Source organism: Lagenorhynchus albirostris, chromosome 17 (genome assembly GCF_949774975.1).
Source record: "Lagenorhynchus albirostris chromosome 17, mLagAlb1.1, whole genome shotgun sequence".
In the NCBI taxonomy this organism is placed as follows: Eukaryota; Metazoa; Chordata; class Mammalia; order Artiodactyla; family Delphinidae; genus Lagenorhynchus; species Lagenorhynchus albirostris.
The window spans coordinates 67,974,010-68,000,846 of record NC_083111.1 but is presented as its reverse complement, the minus strand read 5'-3'; the positions used below and the strand labels follow the sequence as shown (position 1 = coordinate 68,000,846).

Genomic DNA, 26,837 nt, shown 5'->3' with positions numbered 1-26,837 from the left:
CCTCATGTGAAACTCAGCACAAACCTGGTCGCGGGCCATCTTTCTGCAGTGCCTGCTGAAATCCCAACCACAGTGGGTGGGCGGGTACGTCTTGATGATTAATTACCAGAGCTTCATAGTGGTGTCAATGTCCTCTCAAGGGACTTGATTTCAACGCTGGCAGCCTGTGGAGGGTGGTTCTTAAGAGAACCCTGGTGAGTGTGGGAAGGCTCTGGGCCCTGGCCTGGACCCCTAGCCCCGCTCTGTGCAAGAGTTTCCCAAAGGGCCACTCGGGATGATTGTAGCTGCTTCAAGATACCCATTTCTTTTATTTCAAGAATTACCTATTTATTTTAATATGTTTTAAAAGATACTTAGCACATCAAACCCACAATTTCATGTATACTATTACTTAGGAGGAGGCTAAACATTTTTTTTAAGTTGGCTTGATTAAAGTAAAAAAATTAAGCAAATGATAGTACAGGTTATGAGAGTGTGGCAAAACTAATGGAGGAGCTTGAACAATCGGCGTTTGGGAAACACTACTTTCTGGGAGAATCCGATATTCATGCCAAACATAGGGACCAAGCCTAGATCCAGATGAGGGGATGGTTAGAGATTTCTCTCTCTGGAACCACATGAGTCCATTTCCAAGCTTTCAACGTGTATGAAAGCTAGATTGGTGAGGGAAAGCCAGTAAGATGGGTTTTTTGTTTGTTTTGGTTTAATTGAGACTTTACAGTATATGGGGCCCTGGGGGATAGAGATGAACAGCTGACACCAAGTGGGGCAATTAAAAATAGTCTGCAGTGAAATCTGAATTGGCAGGGAGGGCGGGACGCGTACAATCAGGATGAAGTGGGTCATCAAGCTTTCAACTCAGCAGATGAATTTTTTTTTTTTTAAGTAAAGAAAGAAAAAGATGTACAACTCTTTGTATTTACCTACGGTCTTTTTTTGAGCTTTTGACCTAAGAATGTGGTGTTTAGATAGCTGCAGCTCCACTGTGTATACATGCCATTCTGTTTGGCTTTATTAACCCAGCATGAATTCATTTGGGCCTTTCCTTATATGTCAGATGTCTACAGTCCTCATGTGAAGTGTGAATCACAATCAGCTGGAGAACTTGTTAAAACGCAGATTCCTGGACCTGCCTCCCAGGATTCTGACTCAGTCGTCATCTGCATTTTTAACAAGCTTTTCAAATCCCTGGATAAAGGTGTTCCTGGACCTCCCTTTGAGAAACCTTGAAGCTTGGGGAATATACACGGTCCAGATGTGGAGTCCACCCTCAGAACCCAGTCGAGGGAGGGAGATGAGACACCGCAGTAAGTCACAAGGTAGAAGGTACCCAGTGCAGCTGGAAAGCATGAGATAAAGTGCAAGGAAGCTCTCACCACCATCTCCAACACCCAGGGGTGCTGAAGCTTGACCCTCGGCTCTGAGAAGTTTCCACACTTTTGCTGGATTGTATTCCAGCCAGCCTTGAATTACATATTCATAGTATTACTTCTACCTCTAGCAGAAGAATCATTTCAATGATGTGGGAGCTTATCTTTCATTTTGGTGAAGGGTAGTGGGGAGGAAAACACTTGTCTTGGATAGAAATCAGACTCGGGTTGCAAGAACTGGGTGCTCTTCCGAAGCTGTATGGAGGTGACATGCAGCCTGAACAAATACAGCCTCCCAATACCCCACCCTCTACTGCTCACCAACGGAATCAAGAAAGACGTCCTGAAGGCTCCTCTGAAGGAAGTTAGAGATCTTGTGAGAGGCTGAGGCAAGACCAAGAGCTGGGACCTCCTCTCACAATATCTGATTCATCACCACCCACCACCCCTCCTTGAGGGCCCATGGCCTAATAAAAGGGAGTTAGACCCAAGTGTTAGAAGACTCTGGGGACTCCATCTGAGAAGATCTGAACCACTAAGGCTGGTTCCTCAGGGACTTCACACACTTACTTCATGGTTTGGCCCAGGACTTGGTCTGCCTTCACCCAGCAGTTCTTTCCTGTCAAACCACAGCCCTGACACAGGGGAATGTGCTTTGGGGGTTCTGGTTCCAACCCCGGCCCCATCACTCACAAGCTCAGAGACCTGGGAAAAGACTTCATCTTTGGTCATCAGTTTCCTTATCTGAATCCAGGGCAGTTGGGAGGATTAATGGGATAATGTATGTGAAATGTGTCAGATGAACTCTGACAGATGCTAACTACCATGGGTCTGGGAGAAACTTTACCTTCATTAATTTATGCATACTCCTTCTTATTTAATCTTCCGAGGACATAGAGAACATTCTTCTTTTTTCCAAGTCCTCTTTACTAATCAGTGAGCATCTGTGAGGTGCCAAGGCTCTGTGTTAGGGGCTGGAGATGTGTGAATACAGCACACCCCGCCAGAGGATGCCCCAGAACTGTGGGAGAGAGAGGGCCACGACAGAGACAGGTACAAGTGTCCACAGGGCTGTAGACCTTCACCGTGCCCTGGACTCCTGGGTGGTTGAGTGAAGTGTTCCACCCCTGTTTAGAACAATGCTTTTGAAAGCATAAGATTACAAAGGAAACCAATAATACTGAAATATAGTTATGGAACCATTTTGAAAAATGAATTTGTGATCTAGTAGATATGGTTCTCTTTTAACACAGTAAATGGGATCTCGCAGATTCAGTAAGTACTGTGTTTTATTTCTTCACTTTTTCTGCTTCCTATCTACCTTCCTTCCTTTGGGGGCTCCAAATACATGTGTGCCAGGCTGCTTGATGCTGTCCCTCAGCTCACTGATGCCCTGTTTACTGTGACCTTTTTCTCCCTGTGTTTCCACTGAATAGTTTCTATTGCTGTATCTTCAACCCCACTAATCTTCTCTACTACAGTGTCTAATCTGTTATTAACCCCACCCAGTGTAATTTTTTTTTTTTTTTTGGCGGTACGCGGGCCTCTCACTGTTGTGGCCTCTCCCGTTGCGGAGCACAGGCTTTGGACGCGCAGGCTCAGCGGCCATGGCTCACGGGCCCAGCCGCTCCGCGGCATGTGGGATCTTCCCGGACCGGGGCACGAACCCGCGTCCCCTGCGTCGGCAGGCGGACTCTCAACCACTGCGCCACCAGGGAAGCCCCCACCCAGTGTAATTTTCACTGCAGATATATTCTTTTATTTCTAGGAATTTGATTTAGCCATTTTTATATCTTCCATGTCTCTCCACAACATTCTGTGCTTTCCTCTACCTTTCTAAAGCACATGGAGTATATTTTTCGATAGCTCTTTTAATGCCCTTGCCTACTAATTCTATTATCAGTGTCATCTCTGGGTCTATTTCTATTGAATAATTTCTCTCCTCATTACGGATCATATTCCCCTGCTTCACTGCATGCCTGGAACTTTTTCACTGGATACCAGACATTGTGAATTTGACATTGCTGGGTGCTGGCTTTTTTATTTCTTTTATATTCTTTTAAATATCTTTGAGCCTTTGTCTGGACACTGTTAATCAGAGACAGTTCAATATTTTTGATCAGAGGTCAACAGCCTGCAGTCCAGGGACCAAATCTGGCTTCCCTTTCTGTTTTTGTATGGCTCATGAGCTAAAGAAGGTTTTTCTGTTTTGAAATGGTTGAAAAAAATCAAAGAGAATACTTTGTGATGTGAAAATTGTATTAGATTAAATTTTCAGTGTCTATAAATAAAGTTTTATTGGCACACAGCCACGAGCATTCATTTCCGTACTGTCTGTGGCTGCTTTCGTGCTACCATGGCAGAGTTGAGTGATTGCAACAGAGACCAAGTGATCTGCAAAGCTGAGAATATTTACTGTCTGGCCCTTCACACAAAAAGTTGCCTACCCTTGCTTTTGAGGCTTGCTTATAAGCACTGTTAAGCAGATAAATGCATCCTTTAGTCCAGGGCTAACTCTGCCCCACTTTGGCTGGTGGGAGAAGGAACATCTTAGGCCTGTGTGAGCTCTGGTTTTTGTTCCCGCTGATCCTCTGGGAGGTTCTTTCCCAGCCTCAGGTAATTTCCTCACAGGCACGAGCTGATGATGACTCAGCTGAAGACTCCAGGGGGACCCTCTGCTGGTCTCCAGAGTCAGTCTCTGAGCAGCTCTCTGCTCTCTAGCTCTCTGCTCTGCGCATTCTACCTACTTGGCCTCCCTGATCTTCAACTCTGTCTCCTCAACTCAGACAGACCTCCAGGCTCCAGCTAGGTCCCTCTCCCTCTACGGTAGCCTGGGAACTCTTCAGGCAGGAAGCAAGGGCAGCATCCAATGTCTGAAAACCACAATTTCATACATATTTTGTTCAGGTTTTTAGTTGTTAAAGGTGGGAGGTAAATCCAATTTCTGTTAGTCCATCATTGCCAGAAGCAAACTAAGTACTGTATTTTAAAAGAAGAGATGAGTATAAATTTATCTTTACAGCAGCAAGAATGCTATGTGAAAATGTCATTTTTATGGGTGATGAAGTCAGATACTGCTAATTCTCCTGGAGTTCACTGCCTGCATTCATAATTGTAGGGAATCAAATTCCGATTAGAGGTTAGTAAAAGTAAAGATGTCCTTTTTCTCCTCGTACGAATTTGTAAACCTTCTGAATTTTGTTCACAGTCTCCTGGGGATCCATGGTTTCCTGGATAAGAGCTCTTGTGCTGAGATGCTTACAGTAATTTTTTTCTTCTGAGTACCAAAGAACTTTTAACTGGCCCTCTTATGGAGCTTATTGTCAATTGTCCTTGCAATATTTCAAAAAGTCCCATGTTTTGTGTAAAACAGAAGCCTCAGTTTTTTTTCTCCGTGGGCAAAAACATCCCAGTGCCTTCCAGCATAGCATCCACGTTTCATCATCCTGAGCCTTGTTTGTGCTGATCTCTGGACTCATCAGTGTCGCCGCATTCCTTGTGAACTGTGGGGACCGTTATCAGCTCAGGGCCCACGCAAAGCCTGACGGCCAGAGTCTTCCCTGACTCTGAATGACAGCTTTTCCCGTACATTCCAGCAGCCTTCTGACTTCTTTCTTAACAGCACTGCACTTCTGGTTTGTATTCTGGTTATGACGGAGGATGGTCCTTGGGCTGCGCTTCCTTTCGTAAGTGTGTCTTGCTTTTTCTTTTTGTTTTAAAACAAATTCTGTATTTGTTCATGAAAACAAATCCCCACTAAATGTTCCTTTTAGTGGTCATAAACGTTTATGGTCTTGTTATAAGTTTGGGTCATTCTGCCAACCACTAAATGGTTACGGGGTCGTTTTTGGAGACTCAGTTTCATCCTTCCCAATGGCAGGATGAACAGAGAAAGGAACTAGCCAGGGTTTTCACTCCATTATACTTAAAAAAATAATAAAAGTAGCTAATTAGAACTACTGATTACTATTAGTGATCACTGCGGATAAAATGAATCTACAATTGGGAGATTAAGACATAGAAATAGGTAAAATCAAGTTCCTTATTGTTAGCAATCCTATTTAATTAATCCTCTCATTAACCCTTAACAGATTTTTTGTTTAAGTAATTGCTTCTTTTTTCTTGGATTTCTTGAGGCTTGACTAGAACTCTTTTTTATTTCACGTTAATCTTTAAGATGCAAAATCGATTCTCAGAATATTGATAGAGATGTGGTTACCAGCTGAACTGGGGGCATCAATGGCTGTTATAGCTGTCCTGTCTTTTCAAATGACCAGGAGGAAAGGCCTCCCCTCCCTCTCCTGTAAAGCAGTGCCCCCCTCAGCTGATTTATATCATTTATACCCCATAAAATTCACCTGTTTTAAGTGTTGGATTCAATGACTTTTAATAAATCTAGAGTTGTGTAATCCTCACCACAATCCGGTTTTAGAACATTTCCTTCACCCCAAAGCAATTCCATCCTCACCTCCAGCCTCAGGCCACCAATAATCTACTTTGTCTTTATAGAGCTATCTTTTCTGGACATTTCATGTAAGTGGATTCATACAATATTTGATCTTTGTGACTGGCTCCTTTCACCAGCATCATGTTCAACCATGTTACAAGCATTGATACCTTATTCCTTTTTATAACCACATAGTATTCCATTTGTATGGACCCACCGCTTCTGTTTAGCCACTCACCAGTTGGATATCTGGATCGGTTCCACTTTTTTGCTCTTATAAAGCATGCTCCTTATGAACATTTACACACAAGTCTTTGTGTGAACATAGTTTTGACTTCTCTCGGGTAGATACCCAGGACTGGAATTGATGGGTTGTGGGGTGAATTCATGTTTAACATTTTTTTTAAAAGCCAAACTTTTCAGTGACTGCACCAATTTGCATTTCCACCAGCAATATATGAGAGTTCCTGTTCCCACTCAGATTTAACTGCCTTCCTTTCAGAATAGTTACCCCCTTCCACAAAGTTTGACACAAGCTAGAAGGCAGATTTCCAAAACATAACAGATTTCCAGTACCACTGGGTTATCCACCCTCAGGATTTATCCCCCATGTCCCAATCAGAAGGTTTCACAAAGTTTTGATTAACTTATTTTGAATCTTGTGACCTGATTTACTAAAACACAATTTTTACTTAATAATTTTCCTGTATTTCCTTTCTTTGTGCTACTGTTCCCCAAACATGGCACTCACATAACCCTTTATGCAATTTATTTTTTTACATATCTGTCTACCCCAACTAGACAAGAAGCGCTCTGGAAGGAATATTTTTGTATCCAAAGTGACTAACACAAAACATGGCATAAAGTGGGCCTTAAAAAGTGTGTGCTGAATAAATACTTAAAGATGCAACATACACATTGGGTTCAAATATACTCTAATTTCCAAGTCAGCTTGTTTTCCTTCAAAAGGGCCATATACTTTGCATAGGACTGATTCATTGAAGAGGAATCTTAGGGTTTAAGAAAACCTTGGCAAGAAGTCCAAACCTTTTAGCTTATGTGACAAATCTGAGGGCTGGATCAGTAAAGTGACTTGCCCAAGGTCATCTGCATGTGCTGGTTAGGAATATGCCATTACTTCTGGAAGAAACCCTGCCATGAAGAGAGCAGGTGAACTGAAGTGTTGGGGAGACAGAAGTGGGGCTGGTCTGTGGGTAGAATCCTGAAGGCCAGGCCTGAAGTTCATTCGGTAGGAAAGGATATAGAATTACCCAATCAGTATTCTAGTAGATTAACATGGGAGGGGGCGGCTGTGAGGTGGGAGACCAGCTGGAAGGCTAGAAAACAGCCTAAGTGCGAAGCCAGGAGGGAGGGCCTGGACTTGGTGGGGTGTTTGCAGAGGGGTCAAGGGGAGGAGCACAGGGCTATGCAAAATGCACCCGAGACTGGAAAACGGTGCCCCCCTCCTCCCCCGCCGGAAATGGCGGTCTCAGGAGCAGAAATAAGGAAGATGGGATAGAAGTGCAGGTCTGCTGACCATTTATGCATCCTCTACGGCCCTGGGGCAGGGAGCCCAGTGGGAGCCCAGTGGGTGAGAGCACTCCCTCTGCACTCACGGTTCCATCCCAATATAAGCTCTACCACCACCACTCACAAGCCAGTGACCTCAGGCCAATGACTTAATGACCCCGAGCCTCAGTTTCCTCATCTGTAAAATGGGGCGATAACGCTTCCCTCTAGGGTTGTAGGGAGGATTCACTTAGGTGATATGTTTAAGGCACTTAGACCTGAGCCTGGTGTGTGGCCAGCGATCAGTTCCCAGTGGCCTCGGTTCCCCCAGTCCTGTAACCTCTCTGTCCTCACAGAAAACTTGAGTTGAGGCATGTTCAGTTGGGAGCAGTGCTCCCAGCAGGAGTTGCTTCAAACTGGGCACTCCGTGTTTGAACTTCTATATCAGGTGAGAGAGAAATCATCTGATTGTTTGGAGTTTGTGGTAATGTTTTAAACTTACTCAATTGGAAATTTCTTAAAGGAACTAGCAATTTTTTTAAAATGTCATGTTCACACAATTATCCAAGTCCTAAACCAGGCATCCGAAAGAAATGATTTAGCTACAATATCTGGTGCAGTTTTCAAATGTCACTCATGGGGCCTTGGGTGATCTCAGATAAGACTGGGGCTGCCCTGTGGAAAAGGGGATTGAACTCCCACCTCCTCTTTGGCTAGAACTGCTCCCCTTCAAGCTGTCATATTATTATTGGGTTTCTCAGTAAGACAAATACGATTTCATTTGAAGAAAAGGTTTCACTTTTTTGGAAAACTCTTGTCATGGTAATTTAACAAATATACCAGATTGAGAATGACAACCAAATGGTGAATCTTCAAAGATAAAAATAAGTTTTATATAAAACTTCAAATTCGTTAATTGGCTGGACAAGTATATGTTTCTGGAGACTAAAGAAGGAAAAATGTCACAGGATACAAATACCTTTTCCGTAGTAGAATGGTGTTTGCATTTTTCTAACCGATATCAGTGTCCACACCAATATTCCGGAATCCTCTTTGGAAAGAGTAGGGGAAAATGCAAATCCAACCTTGGGCAAGCATTTCATGCTTGCCCCTATCTGTTTAGGAAACAAATTATTTCACAAAAGAACCACATTCCATGAAAGGTATGTTTGTTCTGGCTTAAACATAATCATTTCCTCTGGAAGTCTGATTCAAGTAAAGCATCTTAAGAAACTCAAAATTAGTTTGTAGACAACGGAATGTCATACTCCTTTCTGAATTTCATGAAAGTGTTTTCAAAATTAATTGCTCCATTTTAGACTATGCTTTGAAACTCAAATGTGTTATTATTTCATGGCCTTTACTGCCTATTAGATATCAAATCCAGTTACTTCCTGCATTTTAGTGAACTTTTTTTTTTGCACAAACATGTATATGCTTGTTTATTTACAAAAGGTTCCATTTTTAAATGTGGACTCTGAGTATATTTTTAGATTCTAAATAAATCGATAGGGAGGAGGAGAGCATACGGTTAAGAATCCAGGGCTTCCCTGGTGGCGCAGTGGTTGAGAGTCCGCCTGCCCAGGCAGGGGACACGGGTTCGTGCCCTGGTCTGGGAAGATCCCACATGCTGCGGAGCGGCTGGGCCCGTGAGCCACGGCCGCTGAGCCTGCGTATCCGGAGCCTGTGCTCCTCAACGGAAGAGGCCACAACAGTGAGAGGCCCGCGTACCGCAAAAAAAAAAAAAAAAAAAAAGAATCCAGACCCTGGGACCAGATGATCTAAGTTCCGATCCCAGCTCAGCCACTTACTAGCTCTGTGACTTTCCACGGGTCACTTCACTTCTCTGTGCCTCATTTAGTGGGAACGATAAAGTGGGAATAATAACTACCTCTCTCATCAGGCTGTGAAAACTATAGGAGTTTATATGTAAAGTGCTTTGAATAGCACCTGGTGTACAGTAAGTGCTCAATAAACGTTAGCCATTATTAGTTATTCTTGGTTTCCTAGTGTAGTCAGGGTATGCTTTGGTAGGTTTAATTGATTATTCTAGTTGATAAAAGGCTGCCATGTAGACTGTGAATCGATTAGCACTTTTTATACAAATGGAATATAAATCAATGGTATTCAATTTAAAGACCCTGCTGGTCATAAGTCTACAGACTTTCGGGGCTGAAGGGACAGTACAGAACATCTTATTCATTATCTTTATGTCGTGGCTGAAGACCCCCCAGCCCCACGGGGCTGAAGCCACTTACCGAAAGCCACGGAGCAAGGCAGAGAACAGCCAGGATGTGGTTGCTTCCGATGACGCTTCAGGATCTCAGCAGGCTGCAGCAAAGTTTCCATTATGGCATCAATTATCATCGCACTGATAAGCCAGCTACTGGAGCATTCTGTGCCCATCAGAATGACAAAAGCATTTACATATTTGGAACTGTCAATATACAAAGTAAATATAGGTAAGGAAGCCGGCTTTGCTTTACACCCTCATGCTATTCTTTACTATCCTGATAGAAAATGCTTGCAGTTTGGGGTGTTTCTATGTGTTTGCATTTCAAACATGCCTTGCAAGACATTTTTTTTGTTAAAACTATAATAAAAAGCAGCCTGAAGGATTAGAAATAGAGAAGCCTAGCACCACCCTGGCTTTACCACTGGAAGCATTTACACCTCGGGAGGCGCACAGATAGGGCACACGCAGATAATCAAAGTTTTATTTAAAATTGCAGAACACTTAAAAATAAACAATATAATATGCTTGAATGTTTACTGTAACATAGAAAAAGGCTTTCAAATACACTAAAACCTTCAATTTTACCCCAAAGTATACTATGCAGCCAGTCGAAGTGCTTTGACAAGCATCCCTCTCTACAGATGGCTGGGGTAGGAGGTAGGCTGCGGAGTTCCCTGCAGGCAGGTGGTCTTCCTAGTCAGACTGACGACGTTTTTTCTTGTGGCTCTCAATCGCCCTTCTCAGCACCTCGTCCTGGATGAGATCAGACAGGCTCACGTCTGTGTGGCTACAGCCAATTTTCGGGCAACTGTGAGGGATGAGAAAATCAAGTCAGGCCGCTTCACCTTAATGCCTTCAGCATAAACTTCTCTCACATGCAAGAATTTAAGTGAGGGCATTTTTTTTTAATTGAATGAAAGATTCTTTAAATTCTATAGTGTTTTACAATTTTCAAAAGTTTCACACAGGTGATTTCATATAATCCCATAATAACCCCTTGTTTTTCTTCTCACCCCTATCTTGCCCCTCCCCCTCCCTCTCCCCACCGAGAGCCACGAGTTTGTTCTCTGTATCTGTGAGTTGGTTTCTTTTTTGTTTTATTAGTTTGTTGTATTTTTTAGATTCCACAGATAAGTGATATCACACAGTATTTGTTTTTCTCTGACTTATTTCACTTAGCATAACGTCCTCCAAGTCCATCCATGTTGCTACCAATGGCAAAATTTCATTCTTTTTTATGGCTGAGTAGTGTTTACGTGAGGACATTTTACCAAAAAAGGAGCACACTTAAAAAATCAGGACCGATGTGCACTTATTCATTTGTTCACCGGGTCATTTGTTCACTGAGCCAGGGCCTGTCCAGCACTGGGGGCAGGGCAATGCCCACTTCACAGCGCTCACTTTGCAGTGGGGGAGACAGATCTTCGCTAACTCAACTGCATAGATGCTTGCTGTGAGTTCACGTGGCATTAAGTGCTACAAAGGCTAAAAAGCAGGGTCAAGGGAGAGAGTGTGAGCTAAGGGGCTTATCTAGAGGGGGTCAGGGCAAGGCTCACTGGGAGGTCTTATCTAGAACAAGGGCTGCGTGAGGCTCGGGCTGGGGCAGCAGCACGTGTAGAAGTCGAGGAGATAGCCGCTTGGTGCCCCGGAGTAAGAACAAGGTCAGTGTGGCTGGAATGCCCAGGGCAAGAGGGAGGGCATTTGAAGACTTGGTTGGAGGGCGTGTGGGGCTTTGGATTTTATTTTAAATGTGAAAACAATGGAGGGGTGGAGATAGGGGAGGGATGGGGTTTGGCTTACATTTAGAAAACACGATTCTGGCTGTTTAATGCAGAACACAGGCAGAGGGGAAGCAGGGGAGGGAGGGGGGTTGTGCAGCAGCCAGCAGAGTGAGGGCAGCTTGGATGAGGATGTAGCAGTGAGCAGCCTTGGGATACAACCGGAAATAGAACCTATGGGACTTGCTGATGGACCCAATGTGGAGCGTAAAGGAAAGAGCTGAGCTTTGTGCAGAGTCTGGCCCGAGCTGAAGGGGAACGGTGATACCCTTCATCTCCATGGAAACAACGGGAAAGCCAGGAGAGGATGGAGTCAGGCAGGAGTCCTGGTTGCTACATGTTGCCTCTGAAATGCCCACTAGTCCTCGCAGTGGAGAGACTGAGTGGGCTGATGGGGACTCAGGGGAAAAGCTGTGGCTGAAGAAATCAGTGGGTGAGTCACGGTTCTGTTTACATGTGGTCTCCTCTGAAGGCAGTGGGCTGGATGAAGTCACCTGATTTCTTCTCAACATGAACCAGACTCTGGTGGAGTGCCCAGTTTTGGAGTCAAGCCAACCTAGGTCTGAACTCTAACCCCAATGCCTGCTTGCTTATTACGAGACCACCGGCAACTCACTTCACCTTTTGGAGCCTCTGTGTCCTCAGATTTACAATAGGGCAGAATCCCAATCTCACGGGGCTCCAGGCAACACAGTGCTCAATAGCTTTCATTCCCTTCACCATCTCCTATGACTATCCCCAGCCTCCTGATGAAAGTTGCTGATCTGTCTATAGACTGCATACCTCCCACACAGACGGGCGCACATTCGTGCATTCATTTGACCCTCTTATGTGATTGGCCCTGTGCTAGTTCCAAGCACCCAGCTGTAAAATACAAATATAGGTTCCTGCCCCACACAGAGCTCTGGCCCAGTGATCTGAGACAGCCCTCCAAAAAGCACAGATCAAAAAGAACAAATTCAAGACAAACGCTATAAACCAGAAGGGGAAGAAAGCGGATCATGGGAGCTCTAATTTGTCCAGCGGTAGAAAGCTCCACAGTTCAACACAAAAGTGACACTTTCTCTTGGTCTTGATTTCTGGCCCAAGGCCTCTTTATATTAGAGGAGCATTAACCAATGTAATGAATAGTATGCTTGCTAACAACGTTTATATTCAAAATACTGAAATGTGTCCTGTATGGCTGGGGACATGTGTTAAAATGTGATTAAAGAAAGGCAATCATATGAAAGACGATGGGGGTGATTTGGCCCAGGTGTGATGATTTGGCTTTGCGTTAGGGGAAGGATCGGAGGTGCTTGAGAAATGCTTTACACCGGTTTACAACACCCTGCTGTCTCAAAGTGAATTCTTTCTTTCAGTATGAAAGTAAATAAGGTGAGATTATGAAAAGGATATGGACGCTTTCCTGACTTCAGCAAAGGCAGTTTTCATCACTTCAACTTCCATGACATGGAAATGCAACCTGAAGTCGGTGGCTGGGATGACCCTCCGTTAATGCTTATCAACCCACTGATCATTCATTCGCACTGACTGCCAGGCTGTAATCTCCCCCACTTCACAGAACAAAGTCTTTAATACCAATAGTCAGACAGTGAATAAGCTGCTTTAGGGAAGTGGAGAGGGAGGTGGGGAGGACTTCCTGATGACATCAGTGGTTTTAGTCAGTAAATGAGAGCATTCTGAGAATGTGTGATGGGATTAACCACACCAGTCAGTTGCAGAGCTGGCGTGCACATTAACCCAGGGCCACCCGTGTCAGACAAAGAGGTCTGAGCTCACTTAGGGTATCAGCCCAGGGGACAGAGGCATTAACCAAAAAGCCCTCCCAACGGGAGCCAGACGGCCTAAAGACACTACAGGCTCAAGGGTGAAAAAGACCCGGGCTCAAGCCTCCTGGCTGTGACACTCTGGGCAACTGATGTCATTAATGGGCCTCAGTTTCTTCCTCTAGGAAGGCAGAGCATAGCGTTGCTGTGAGAATGAGTAGGATGCGTGTGACAACGGTCCAGGAATTCACTCAGGTGCTCGATAAGCTGGTTCCTGCTCTAGGACACAACTTCTGTTCTCTAGAACCTTGTGGAGAAGAGCCGGGCCCACCTACAATGCTGGCAGGAGGCAGGCGTTGTGGGAGCACAGGGGCGGGGCACCTTGCGCAGCACAAATGGGGGTTCCAGGAAGGCTTCCCGGAGGAGAGGTCGAAGCAGGAGAACCTTGTTTCTCACCCCGTCTCAATTAAACAAACACAAGTTTCTAAACTAAAGAGGAGAAGACAAGGTCATAATGACATGATACTGAATCAGGGCACTCCTCCTACGGAGAAAGAACACTCTATAAGCATTAGTGCATTCATCCCCACGACATCCTGGTGAGCAAGATAGGCGTGGCAACACACAGTCTTAAGCTCTCGTGTCATTACTGTGAAAGAGTCAGACCTACAGGCCTGGAAGGAGAGGCTGGGTCCTGAACTGGGGTCACTGACAGGGCAGAACATTCCACTGCAGCAGCGGGCAAGCGTGTAAGTGTCTGCTGAGTGAAGGGACCGAGTCTTAGGGGGTCCCAGAGGCTCTGGGGACCCTAGGCCTCAGCATCAGCTCAAAAGTACAGGATTCTGGGTCTGACGAGCTCCTGGATCTGGGCCCCAAGAATTCCAAAGTCCAGCCCAGCTCTAGAAAGCAGGTCTGGAAATGTGAGTGGGATGGATTCCCATCATACCTAAACACAGAGTGTAACTCTATCCTACATCCTCTGAGTCTAAAATAATGTGTCACCAAGCAGTGAGGTAAGTAATACAAACATGAACAGTCTTGACCTCAATAACCCGACTGCTATTTGTTCAGCGCGCTATAGTCCAAAAAGAGCTTTCTCCTGAGTGCTTTGCTTCTCCACTGCCAAGAAATCTGCTGGTCCAGGCCTAGACTGGAATTCCCCACTGTTCCTTTGATCCTGAAATTCTGTGAGATGTCGCTATTTCCATTTTACAGATGAAGACACTGAGGCTCTGAGAGGTTAATGGACTTGTTGGTAAATGGTTAAAATAGGGCCTCCAAGCGCAATGCTGGAGTTCTGCTATTCAACGACACCTTTCTGTTCAACTTAATTGTACTCTCCGTGCTCTTAAATGTGACTGTTTGTTTATATAGCCTCTGTTCTTAAACAAAAAAGGAAAGAAATGACTATGGATAACAGGAAATATCTTATTAATATGAAAATCATAAGGCAGCTTTATTAGTAAGATAATAAACAGCCTGGTTATTAAGAGATGTGTTTTAAGGAATTATTCTAACTATTGTATTTAGTTAGGGCTAAAGTCTCAACAATGGAGACTTTAAAATGGAGTCAGTGCCAGTAACACAATGTAACTGGAACTCCTGTCTGACAAAACATAGTTGGAACCAACAAGGAGGAAAAACTGAGATTTCTCAGACTGGATGTGTCATAGACATTTTTAAACAAAGGGAAGCCAGAACTGCTCATCGCCCTAACATGTGTCCTGGGAAACAACACTAATTCGCATTTAATCAGGAACCTCTGGAGCAGGATTTGAAGAGGCCCTGGATTCTAACCTGTTGCCGAATACAATGTACCTGGCACTCCAGCACTGGCTCCTGTGATACCCAACTCGCTTATCTCTCATCCCTTCTCTCCTGGCTACGTCTCAGACTGCTTGCTTGGAGTCTTCTTCCTTTGATTGCCCTTTCAAAATGGCAGAATGCTTTTTTGTGGGTCTATGTTAGGTGCTGGGGGAACGCGGTAAGCAGAGCAGAGCTGGATCCTGGCCTCGCATTGCTCAGAGCCAGGCCAAGGTCCCGTCCTTGGGGGTTCTCACACCTGGGGGCTGTCACACCTGGTCCAGAGCTGTACCTGTGCTGCTCTGACTCCTCTGTATCGATAACCTTACAGTCAACATCTCACACTCAGAGCTCTCTCCGAGCTCAAACACCCACATTTTCTGTGCCTCCTGGATACCTCCAGATGGCTGTATTGCTAGGACCTCAAACTTAGCATGACCCAAACTGTGCCTCTTATATGCCTTCCTAAATGTGTTCCTCTTACGACCTCTCTGTCGGCTAATGACATCGCCATCCTTCTAGACACCCAGTTTAGAAATGTCAGTCATCCTTCCACTTGTTCCCTTCAACTTCCGGCTCCCAAATTCTGTCCATCGTACCTCAACGATCGTGTTCCTCCTCATTTCCCTCCACCTATGACTGCTGCCTCAATCCCAGCTCTCATTATCTGTAACTTAATCTACTGCAAAAGCGTCTGAATTGACATCTTCACCTCATGCCTTTATTCATCCATCTCTTGAACTGCTACTGGAGTAACTTCCTAAAACCCAGGTTGACTCGCCTTATTCCCTCAAAACCCTGTTCTCTCATGCCTACAGAATAATGGTGGCAAGAATGATGATGAGGATAATGATGATGGGGGATAAAGTTTACTGACCATGTGACAGGTACTTTAAGTGCTCTACATATATCTTATTCAAATTCCAAACATACCAATGAGGCAATTACAACTATTATCATCAATTTATAGATGAGGAAACTAATGAAATCATGACATTTAACACCCTCTACAATGAGTATAGAATAGAGAGAGAATTTACATACACCATTCCCCTATTGCTATTGTCCAGAGCATCCTTCTAATCACCGGCTAACATGCAATAACTGTTGCTGTACCTACTATCCCCCAAGTGGAACAGACTCTGAATAGGGCGAGCCTCTTGGCTAGAAAGAGTCTTCTTCACCATTCTCTGAAATCCTTCTCATTTTTCAAGGCCCAGCAAACATAGTACCTTCGCTGTAATCCTTTCAGACTTCCTCCACTTGGACTTAACTGTTCTTAACTAAGCTATGAGAACCTGCAGAGTTTGCGCAATCTGCACCCGAGTTATAGAAGTACGACAGAAAAATACCCACCTTTTCCAAATGACGGGTGTTACTCAAGTGCTTCCAAACATCATTTACAATTCAAAAAAGGCAAAGGATATTAGAAAATCAAAGTATGTAATCAAGAAGATGCACTTAAATGTGAGCCTGCTCTGGGAGTTGCTCCCAGCCATCCTGGGACTTGGGAGAAATGTGCTTTTGTATCAGTGCCTGCCCTTTTCAAATCTGACTAGAGGAGAATGTCACAAACTTTAAGGAAGAAGACCTGTGACATAGAACTATCTGGGAATACCTATTCTTAGCAATTATGTCAACAAATTAAAATTTTGTTTTTCAGAGACTAAACATAGAAAAAAGGAGAAAAAGAAGCCTTAGAAGTCCAGAAACAAAGAAAATTACACTCACAAGGGAAAATGAAAGGTTCCTTAGGGAAATATGGTATCTCAGTTGTAAGCTGGAAAGTCAAAACAGATAAAAATGTGCTCAAACAATCTCGATTTTGTAATCATTAGGCAGTTCTTCTAGAATAAATAGGGCAAACTACTTGACTGAATGACCATCAAGATATCTGCAGTCTCAAATGCCCTATCTTTAAGTCCACACCCAGATGAGGAGTGGTGGGGAATTCCAGTTCTAGGTCTGGACCAGCAAACTTCTGGATGATGGAGAAGCAAGCCACACATCAAAGGGACTGTTATCACAAGTCCATTGAGAACTGGTCACACCTGCAATTCCATTCCTTCGACAAATCTGTGATAAAAGCATAAGAAATGCCAACCAAGTCAAAGCTAGGCTAGCCAACTCAGGTTTCTAGGTTATTACAGGAACTGAGCCATGGTCCCCCAGGGTTGGAGCATGTGTGTGTGTGTGTGTGTGTGTGTGCGTGAGAGAGAGAGAGAAAGGGGTAGAAATATATATATAAAAGAAAGATTCTCTAAACATTCCAATTAAAATTTTTTTTCTCATTGCAGTCATCCATGAATTTACTTAAACCATTTGGGAAGTTATTTATGTAATTAAAGATATGAAAGGTTTTCCCGGACAATCAAATCTTGATCATCAAGACCAACTGGATACGAATTCTTATCTTAGGATGATGACTTAATATTTTTTTTAAACAAACTACCTGTATTGCAGGATGCAAAAAAAAAAAAAATTATTTTTTTAACCATTCCTTCTTGTTTGGGTAAGTGCATATAGAAAGGGGAAAAGAAATCTCTCAGTATCACAGTTCTCTATTTTTTTCAGGCTCTAGCACAAATTCATAAAAATTCCTATTATCTAATGATTAACATTACATCCAATTCCTTTTTCTCATGTTCTGAAGGTGTGGTTGAAGCTCCTTTAGTTTCTTCCTGAACAGATTACTAATTTGTTCCCTCATGTCCTGTTTTTCCATGTTGACACGATCCCTCCAGCTGAATGGACTTCAGGGGAGAAGTTTAAATGCCTTTTCCTCCAGCGTGAACGCACCGCCTCGGACTGACCACCGCTGGGAAGGTGTCACTTCCCTTCCCGCGGCAACTCACCAGGCCTTTTTCTTCCGCTTGTGCTTGGACTCAATCATGCGAACAATGGCTTCCTCTTCATAGGTGTGGCCACACACTTTATTTTTCACTGGCTTCTTCATTTCCAACTGCAATCAAGGAGACATCAGGCTTTCAGGAATGATAGTGATCAGCTTCCAGTAACTTCTCCAAGCCAACAATTATTTGGCACTATGTTTGCCTAGACCTGGGGCTTCTGAGGTTTAACCTCCCCATCTCATGGCTCTAGATAACTCCTAGGGCAGATGACCACATCAGAAAATGCAGGGAGACCAGTGGCACCAATGACACTTGGCCTGTGGGCCAGGAATTTATTCCTAGATCCCTAAGGGCATCACTGACTGAAAACTCTTTCCCAGGTATACTCTTCAACTCTCATCCCTTTCCTTTCCTCCCTCCTCAACTCTAGACATGAAATGAAGTCAGAAAGCAAACAGGAACCCTTTGCCTCTATAAAGTGAATCACTTTTTCTTTCAGGGGAAGGAGGAGAAAACAGTACCTGTGTAATGGGGCAGATGAAGTTGGTCTGACTTTGGGTCACAATCATATCTTCATCAACTCCTTCTGTGCCGTCAGCCTCTCTGTCTGCTTGAAGACCATCTAGAGGGAAAAAAGGGAAGTTGCTGAGTCTCGTTGGTCTAACATGTCAAGGACAGGAAGGGATGGAAGGGTCTCTTTGGTGTTAGCCCCTGTGCTAGGCGCCTGGATGCATATTAACTCTTCTGCAGGGGAGGCAGGACTCTGCCCATGTTTGGTAAGGAAACAGATTTGGAGCAGCGAAATAACTTTTTCAAAGTTACAGAGAGTGAATTTGTGAGGGAGTACTGTTCACTAATCAAGAATGTGGCTTTGGAGTCAGAAGGACGTGGTTATCTTTGTCACTTCCAGCTGTGAGACCTCGTGCTAGCGAGGTCTGTTTTTAACGTCTCTATAACTTTATTGCAAAGATTAAGAGGTGAAGAATTTAGTGTGCTCTGCATAGCTCCTGGCACAAAGACACATTCAATAAATGATAGTTACTGTTGGACGATACAGCGATTCTCAAACTTTTTGGTCTTAGAACCCTTTTGTACTTTTAGAAATTATTGAGGATGCCAATAAACTTTTAAAATGTGGTTTATATTTATCAAGATTTGCCATGTTAGACATTAAGACTTAGGAATTTAAAAATATGTATTTATTAATTCATTTAAAAAGAACAACCCCATGACATGTGAACATAAATGACATTAAAAAAATTAAAAGTAATTATATTTTCCAGAACAAAAAAAAGTTAGAGATAAGAGTGGCATTGTTTTACATTTGTGAAAATATCTTTAATGTGTGGCTTAATAGAAGATAGTTGGATTTTTTTTTCCCGGTTTGCATACTATACATTTATTTTTTCGTCAGTCTAAAAATAATGTCTACACATTTAATTTCTGTCCAGTAAGAAGTGATAAGAGGTTTAAGAAGGCCTAGTTTAAACAATTTCAAAGAATGAAAATAAGTGAGCAAAATTATATTTATCCTAAAATATGTCTTTCCATCCACTCCATAGTGTAATGGCTCCTTGAGGCAACTTCCAACAACAGTGATGTTTCTGATGCTTTCTATGGTGGCAGAGAGGTGAGTATCACGGTCTGCAGGGCAGAGCAATAAATATAACTCTAGTAATCCATTGTACATCGAAAGTCAGGGAATACTTCATTGGAATTATTCTCATTTTGGGGGATGAATAAAATTAAATCAAAGGACACAGTACCTGATAAAGGAGCAAAAAGCTTGTAGGCTTTGGTCAAAGAAAGAAAAGGGCCTAATGAGTGAAGAACTTCACTAATGAGTGAAGAAGAACTATATATTATAGTTTTCTTCCTTCAGTTTCTCAACTAGATTCCATTAGTGGAGTTTTCTAAAAGATTTGGAGGAGATTCCAATTCAGATATTATCAGAGATCATCATAAGGTAGTTGGATTTTGATATCTGTGTATATGTGTCCGGCCTGTCGTGATATCACATCACATAGCCTCTGGAAAAATTCACTTATGAAAAGAAAGAGAGTGAAAGGGCAAATGACATCTTAGTATTATTATGAAGATAGTTTTGACCTTGTGGGTACCCTGAAAGGCTCTCAGAGTACCCTAGGCGTTCCTGGCCCACACTTTGAGAACTGCTGAGTAAATGAGTGGTAGGGCTAGCTTTGAATATAACTTATTTGATTCTGATATCTGTGTTCTTTTCATGGTCCTTGCCCCTCACCAAGGGAAACTAGATAATAGATGGCTTCTGAATGGGGTACTGAGAGAATCTCATATGAAAGCCTTTCCTTCTGGAGAAGGCAGACTTGTCATTCTGCACTGAAATCAAAGATCAGTAGTGTTTTAAACACAAGTGTGACAGTGCAGTGACAGTGTAGTCCTTCCTCCTCCTTTTCCCCCTCCCTTTCTCTCTTCTCCCTTCCCTTCCTTCTTTCATTTTGGCAAAATATTGAATATAGACATTAAAAAGTGCCTCGCTTTTAATGTGTGAGGGAGACCCTTTTCTTAAGTTGAGATGGTTCTGCACATCTTTTAGTTCCTACAACTGCTGGCCCTGGCCTTCCCCCTTGGCCAGATGAAGTATATGCTGGAAAAGTACTACTGGGAACAGGAAAAGGGCCACAGAGCACTTGTTCAAGGTCACCCAGTGAACTTATGGCTGAAACCCAGGGATTCTGCCCCCAATTACTCTGTTTTTTGGTAGGGGTTTCTCTTTGTTTTAGCAACTAGTGCTATTTATATGCCAGCTTGTTGTATTTTCTTAGAGAAATGTCCCCCAAACAGCGCTTATTCCTTGAAGAAGGCAAGAGTGAAGCCCTCAGAGCTTAGGATTTCCCAGACAGAGCATTTTCTAACCATTGGTCATTAAGGTATGATGCCTGGGGCCTTTCAGCTTTTCAAGGGCCGATAAAAAGGTCTGAGACCTTGAAAACCATTTACTGGTTTCAAAACAGGATAACTACAAAACGGAAAATAATTTTAAAGGTCTACAAAATGTAATGTTGGGTTAACTTCATTAATTGTTGATTTGGTAATCAAAAATATTTTCTTTGGAAGCAATATATACACTGGATTTAGGTTTTAATTTAATAATTCCCAAGTATGCTAAGATAATTGCTGAGAAATTAATAGCCAATTATAGGTTAAATCACTTACTTGTAGCCAACCGTTTTCCAAAGCAAAATTGTAAAAATATCTTCAAAAAATTTTGCCAGCAATAAAATTATATTTAATGTGGAAGTTGCCATAGTTTAGTATGTTTGCTATGATGTGAGTTGCGGCTTCTGAAATAATTTTCCTTAGATCTATGAAGAGTCTTTGTGCTTCCCAGGACCTGTCTTTGGTATGAATAGCGCAAGAGTCAGACTCTTAAAAAAGAGTCCTCTTATCAACCCAATGATTCTTTTTTTTTTTTTTTTTTTTTGCGGTACTCGGACCTCTCACTGTTCTGGCCTCTCCCGTTGCCGAGCACAGGCTCCGGACGCGCAGGCTCAGCGGCCATGGCTCACGGGCCCAGCCGCTCCGCGGCATGTGGGATCTTCCCGGACCAGGGTATGAACCCGTGTCCCCTGCATCGGCAGGCGGACTCTCAACCACTGTGCCACCAGGGAAGCCCCAACCCAATTATTCTTCACGATGGTTCAGGAAAGTTGGACAGGTAAGGAGAAAAGTCAAGGAGCAGAGCTGAGAGCTATTCTGATTCTCTGATTCACTTTCCAAAGCCTCCTCTTGCGGGCTGCTGCCGCCCATTACTGATTGTGCGTTTGACAGTCAAAATAAAAGTATCTCTTTGTCCATTTCTCACAGGGCTTCCTCTGAACTGATAGATTTCTGACTGCATACGTTATACTGTGGAATTCACCAGAAAATCTGTTGGATGAATAACAGGGTTCAGCCAATGTGAAAGACTGTGGGTTTTTTTTAATTTTCTATTTTTAAATTTCAAAAAGTAGAGGAAGCAAGAAAGCACAACTCAAATGCAATGCCAACCACTAGGGAAGGCTGAGTGGGGAACTTAGAAGCTGTAGGTGGCTATCAACAGCAGCGATCACGAAAGAAGAAGGTGACATAAGTGAGACTGGGAAAGAATGCTAATGGTGAGTAATAGCCCACGGACCGAGAGTCTAAAAAGAGAAAGAGCCGCAACAGCTAAACTTCTCTTGAGCTAGAACATTTCCTCACCCGAAATCTATATTTATAGAAAGTGATATTAACGTTGGGATTCTACAGTGTGCTAAAACAAAAGGTCACATCTGGCAATAAATGTCACTTACACTAATCTATACAAAAAGACAAAAATTTTTTTTTTTTTTTTTGCGGTACACGGGCCTCTCACTGCTGTGGCCTCTCCCGCTGCGGAGCACAGGCTCCGGACGCGCAGGCCCAGCGGCCATGGCCCACGGGCCCAGCCGCTCCGCGGCATGCGGGATCCTCCTGGACCGGGACACGAACCCGCGTCCCCTGCATCGGCAGGCGGACTCTCAACCACTGCGCCACCAAGGAAGCCCAAAGACAAAACTTTTTGATAAGCCCGCTGAAAGGAAGATTGGAGAGAAAAAATACAGATCGTCTACTAGAATCACAAAAGTTTTAAACTGAGGTTATTTATCCTTATTCCCTCATTTATTGGAGAAAACGGAGATCCAAAGACATTATAGGTTTTGTCCAAAGTCAGGCAGGGAGTTAGTACGGTAAATCAACGTATAGCTCTACTTTCTTGGCCTGCTTAATTTGAATACTAAAACCAGTGTATAGGTTCTGGGAGCCATCCCTCCCTCCCCCAGATTATTATTTTATTACTAATAATACCTCAAATTTACTGACTGCTACATAGCAGCTACTTTGCTAAGCACTTTATATACATTATTTCATTTAATCTGCACAAAACACCCATGAAGAACAACTCTATTGTTATTCCTACTGAATAGGCAAGAAAACTGAAGCCTCCACAATATTTTTAAGGCAAAAGTAGAAAATATCACCATTATAATAAAGAAGTAAGCAGATTCAATCCGTTTGTTATTCAAGAGATCTCAAAAAGAATTTCTGATTAAAAAAGGAAGAACAAGATGATGAGTCACACTGTTTTCCATCCACATAAACACAGCATATGCTGTCAGAAGTATACGCGCCAGCTGTCAGCTTCCGCCCAGATGGGTCTCAGACCCACACCTAACATCCATGCCCGGGGCCCAGGGCACCCAAGCGAAGTGCTGAGGAGGGAAACCTGGGCAGGAACTAATACCTACAGAGCACCCAGGAGGGATGTATCAGGACTGAGTTAGTAACTTGAATGGGATTTTTTTTGATGTCATAAAATGAAAACCAAAAGGAGAAGACATGAAAATGCTTGTAGTAGTAATTAGGTAAACAATCAAGGATTTCCAAAAGTCTATGAATATTCCCCAGTGATGTGAGGTTAGGAGGTGGGGGAGGGCCTTTATTGGATCCCAAGATGTGGGTTCACGGTTAGTCAGTGATGACTGTCAGTGAACAGCTAAATCCTCATCTCAGTCATCCTCCTCCTAGGTGCTCGAGCCCAAACCTTTGGAATCTATCTATCTATCTAGCTACCTACCTATCTTATTTATTTTGGCCGTGCTGTGAGGCATGCGGGATCTTAGCTCCCCAACCAGGGATCGAACCAGTGCCTCCTGCATTGAGAGCGTGGAGTCTTAACCACTGGACCGCCAGGGAGGTCCCTGGAATCATTCTTGATTACTCCTTTCTCTTCATTCCTCACATCCAAACCACTGGCAAGTTCTGTTGACTGGTTCTCAACTATATTCCCTAAATCGAAATCTAGCCTCTTTTCTCGATTTCTACTGCATCTTAGTCCAAAGCACTACGGCCTTCTGCCCAGACCTCTTCAGGAGCCTCCTAACTAGAATCCCTGCTTCTTACAGGGGGCACGACCTCCACCCCTCCACCCCCGCCTGCTTCTTACAGGGGCCTACACAGCCAGCTCCTCTGACCAGTCCCCCCTCACCCACCGTGCTCGAGCCGCACCGGTCTTTCCTCTGCTTCTGAACATGCCAAGCTCTCTCTCGTCTTCGGTTGCTATCCTAACCTGCCTGGGATGTTCTGCCCTCCGGATCTTTGCTTGTGCTACTCCTTCTTGTCATTTTAAAATGTCGGTTTCAATGTTATCACTTTGGAGAGGCCTTCTCTGACCTCGTAAGCGAAAGAAGACACCAGCCCTCCTCTACCCCATCGCTCTGTTGTGACTGCACAGAGCATCTCTTTAAGGGCTACTTTCTTGTCTGTCTCCCTCTCTTCTACTCTCCCCTACTCCTCTTCTCTTCCAGGAAAGCAGGGACTTCACTGTTTTGTTCATTGTTGTTTCCTCGATTCTAAAATGTCCTTGGCATGTAGTGGTAGGTGTTCAATAAACATCCCATTAGTAAAGTGCTTCATCCAACAAGGCAGGAGTGGGCATACTTTTCACAAGGATATACTTAACATATTTAACAGATGCGGCAACACAGACACACACAGACACAGACACACACACATGTCTCACACAATAATGATTTTACAGGTTTTAGGCAAATAACAGAGAGGACTTCACTCTAGCTTGGGGTACAGCCTTGGACCCTGAATTCCACGTCAAAGGCAGCAAGTAAATGTAAGTGTTACGATTATAACAGGCTGTGTAGTAATTACAAAGGAGAATCCAGACATGGTTTTGTGGTCAGAAAATACACTTGGGCCTGGCCACACACAGCCCTGGTATTAGTCACTTGTCTGTCTTCAGGCAACCCAAATCTGGCTGACAGACAGTCTTATGTCAGCTGGGAATAAAAGTTGATTGCTATGTGCTTTTTCAATTAAGCCTCAGACATTTTTCTAAAAGCACTTTTCCCTTAAAAGTTAGTAGGAAATATTTTACAAATATTTGTTGCCTGCCTGAAATGCTTATTGGGCTGCCTGGATTATTTTACTTGCACTGTTCTGGGATGGTGTATTTGGAGCAGCTCACCTGGTACATGGGAGATCCCCTCCCTCACCTGCAAAAGAAGGTTGATTCCAAGTTGGAAGCTCTGCAGTCACAGTGTCTGCATATGTGTCTGTGCCGACTCCTGACTTGTTGCCCCACCAAGCAGCCCACAGGCGGGGTTATGAGTGGCCTCATCTGTGAACTCGGACATGTCTTAGACTCCAAACGGAAAAAGAAGTGGGTCAGCAGGCTCGGTCTCTTTGGCTTGGAATTAAGAGGAGTGTGTGTGTGCGTTGTTTTGGGGTCTACTCTACTACTAATGGGTATCTAGCCTTGTTCTTACTTTCTTCCTGGGATGAGTGGCCTGTCCTGAATGCGTCTTAGTTTCTTCCTGGAATGAGTGGCCTGCCCTGAATGCTAGCACTTTGGTTGGGTCAAGTTACTATTGAGGGAATCCTAGTTTTGAAACTCTCTGGCACTGGCTAAGAGCTAAGACTCTTCTGTGTGTGAACAGCTTTTGCAGAATTAAAATGCAGATCATGTCCAGAAGGGGCCTACAGAATCAAAAATTTCCTAGGTGTTATAATCTTCATAGGATAGCAAAATTCAACAAACACAATTTCAACAAAAAATATTCAGCAAAAGTAGATTGAGTTAACAATCAGAACAATGGATAGAACATAGTTAGGTTCTGATAAACGTTATTTATCATGTATATATTTTATTATAAACCAATGCTATATAACTGTAAATTGTTGCTGCTATTGTTATTTTTATCACTACTTTGTGCCAGGTTGTATGCTTGGTATTGGCAAAAAATAATCCTTGCCCTCAGGGAGTTCAGTCACACAGGACAGATATATACAACACAAAGCAGTCTTGTGAAGGCTATGCACATACAAGATACTGTGGCAAGAAGGTCCCAGGAACTAACAGGGTCAGCCTCTCTGAGGAGCTCATAATTGATCGGTGACAATGAGGAGGATCTTTCAGCCCACATTGCCTGAAACAACTCTGCTGCCCCCTTAAACATGAGCATTTAATTCGCAGCTACCTCAGGTCAACATTTTGATCAGTATTCTTCCTTCTTCGGTTAGCTATAATCTACATTCATCTCAGATTCTACGCATTTGGAAGAAGCTATATATATCCAATCCAATTCAATCCAACCCAATCCAATCCAATCCAGTCCAACCAAACACAATCCAACCCATCCAAACTCAACCTAACCCAATCCCTGCAGCCAATCTCCTTCCTTTGCAATCCTATAACACCTACTGTATATACCATACTCTTTTAGCTTAAATTTCTTCATTATTCAGTTGTTTCATGTGGATGGAACTTCTCTTCTAGGTAGATTGAAAGCTCCTTGAGGACAAGCATTGTGTGTTCAAGCCAAAACAACTCAACTCAAATTGTATTCATTGAACACCTGCTCTGTGCCAAACACTACACAAATGCCCATGGATATGAAGAGGATTAAAATCACGTCTGGTGGGAGAGACAGATACAAACACTTATATTCTGTGCAGGGAGTGAAATAACAAATATGTTTTGTACAAAGAAGAAGAGTAACCTAGAAGATCTTGGAAGGTGGGGTGAGGAATCAAGGTGAACCTCCCTGAGAAAGTGATGACTAAGCCAGGCTCTCCAAGGAGGTGTGATAAGAAGAGGGAAGGACACTCAGGCAGTGAGGATTAGCGCGTTTAGGAACATGGGCTCGGAGACAGCTTGCCCGGGTTTAAATCCTGGTCCCATCACTTTATCAGCTGGGTGCTCCTGGGTGAGTTACTTTACCTTTTTCTGTTTCCATCTTCTCAGCTGTAAAGTGGAGTTTACAGTCTACTTCACAGAGAATGAACCTACTTCACAGAGCTGTATGAGGATTAAATGAACTAATGTATGAAAAATTCTTTGAAGGGTGTCTGGCAAATAGCAGGGGGGTCAATAAATATTGTTATGATTATTAATATTATTACTCAGAATTCCCAAGGAGCTAGCATAGAGTGGGTACCTGCAACATATATGCTCTATTGAATGAAAACGATGTGCTATGGACTCACCCAAAGAGAAACCACAAGATTGCTCGACCCA

At 43.4% G+C, this 26,837-nt stretch overlaps 1 protein-coding gene across 1 annotated transcript in view; it reads right to left on the bottom strand.

The window, feature by feature from the left end:
- Positions 1-10,029: 10,029 nt before the first annotated feature.
- Positions 10,030-26,837, bottom strand: part of NSMCE2 (NSE2 (MMS21) homolog, SMC5-SMC6 complex SUMO ligase) — a 223,843-nt gene continuing 207,035 nt past the window's right edge. Inside the window, exons 5-7 of the mRNA XM_060128250.1 lie at positions 18,286-18,386; positions 17,768-17,874; positions 10,030-10,370 (exon numbers count right to left, since the gene is read on the bottom strand). Coding sequence (XP_059984233.1) covers positions 10,256-10,370; positions 17,768-17,874; positions 18,286-18,386 — 323 coding nt within the window. The 3' untranslated portion in view covers positions 10,030-10,255. The remainder of the gene's footprint in view (positions 10,371-17,767; positions 17,875-18,285; positions 18,387-26,837) is intronic.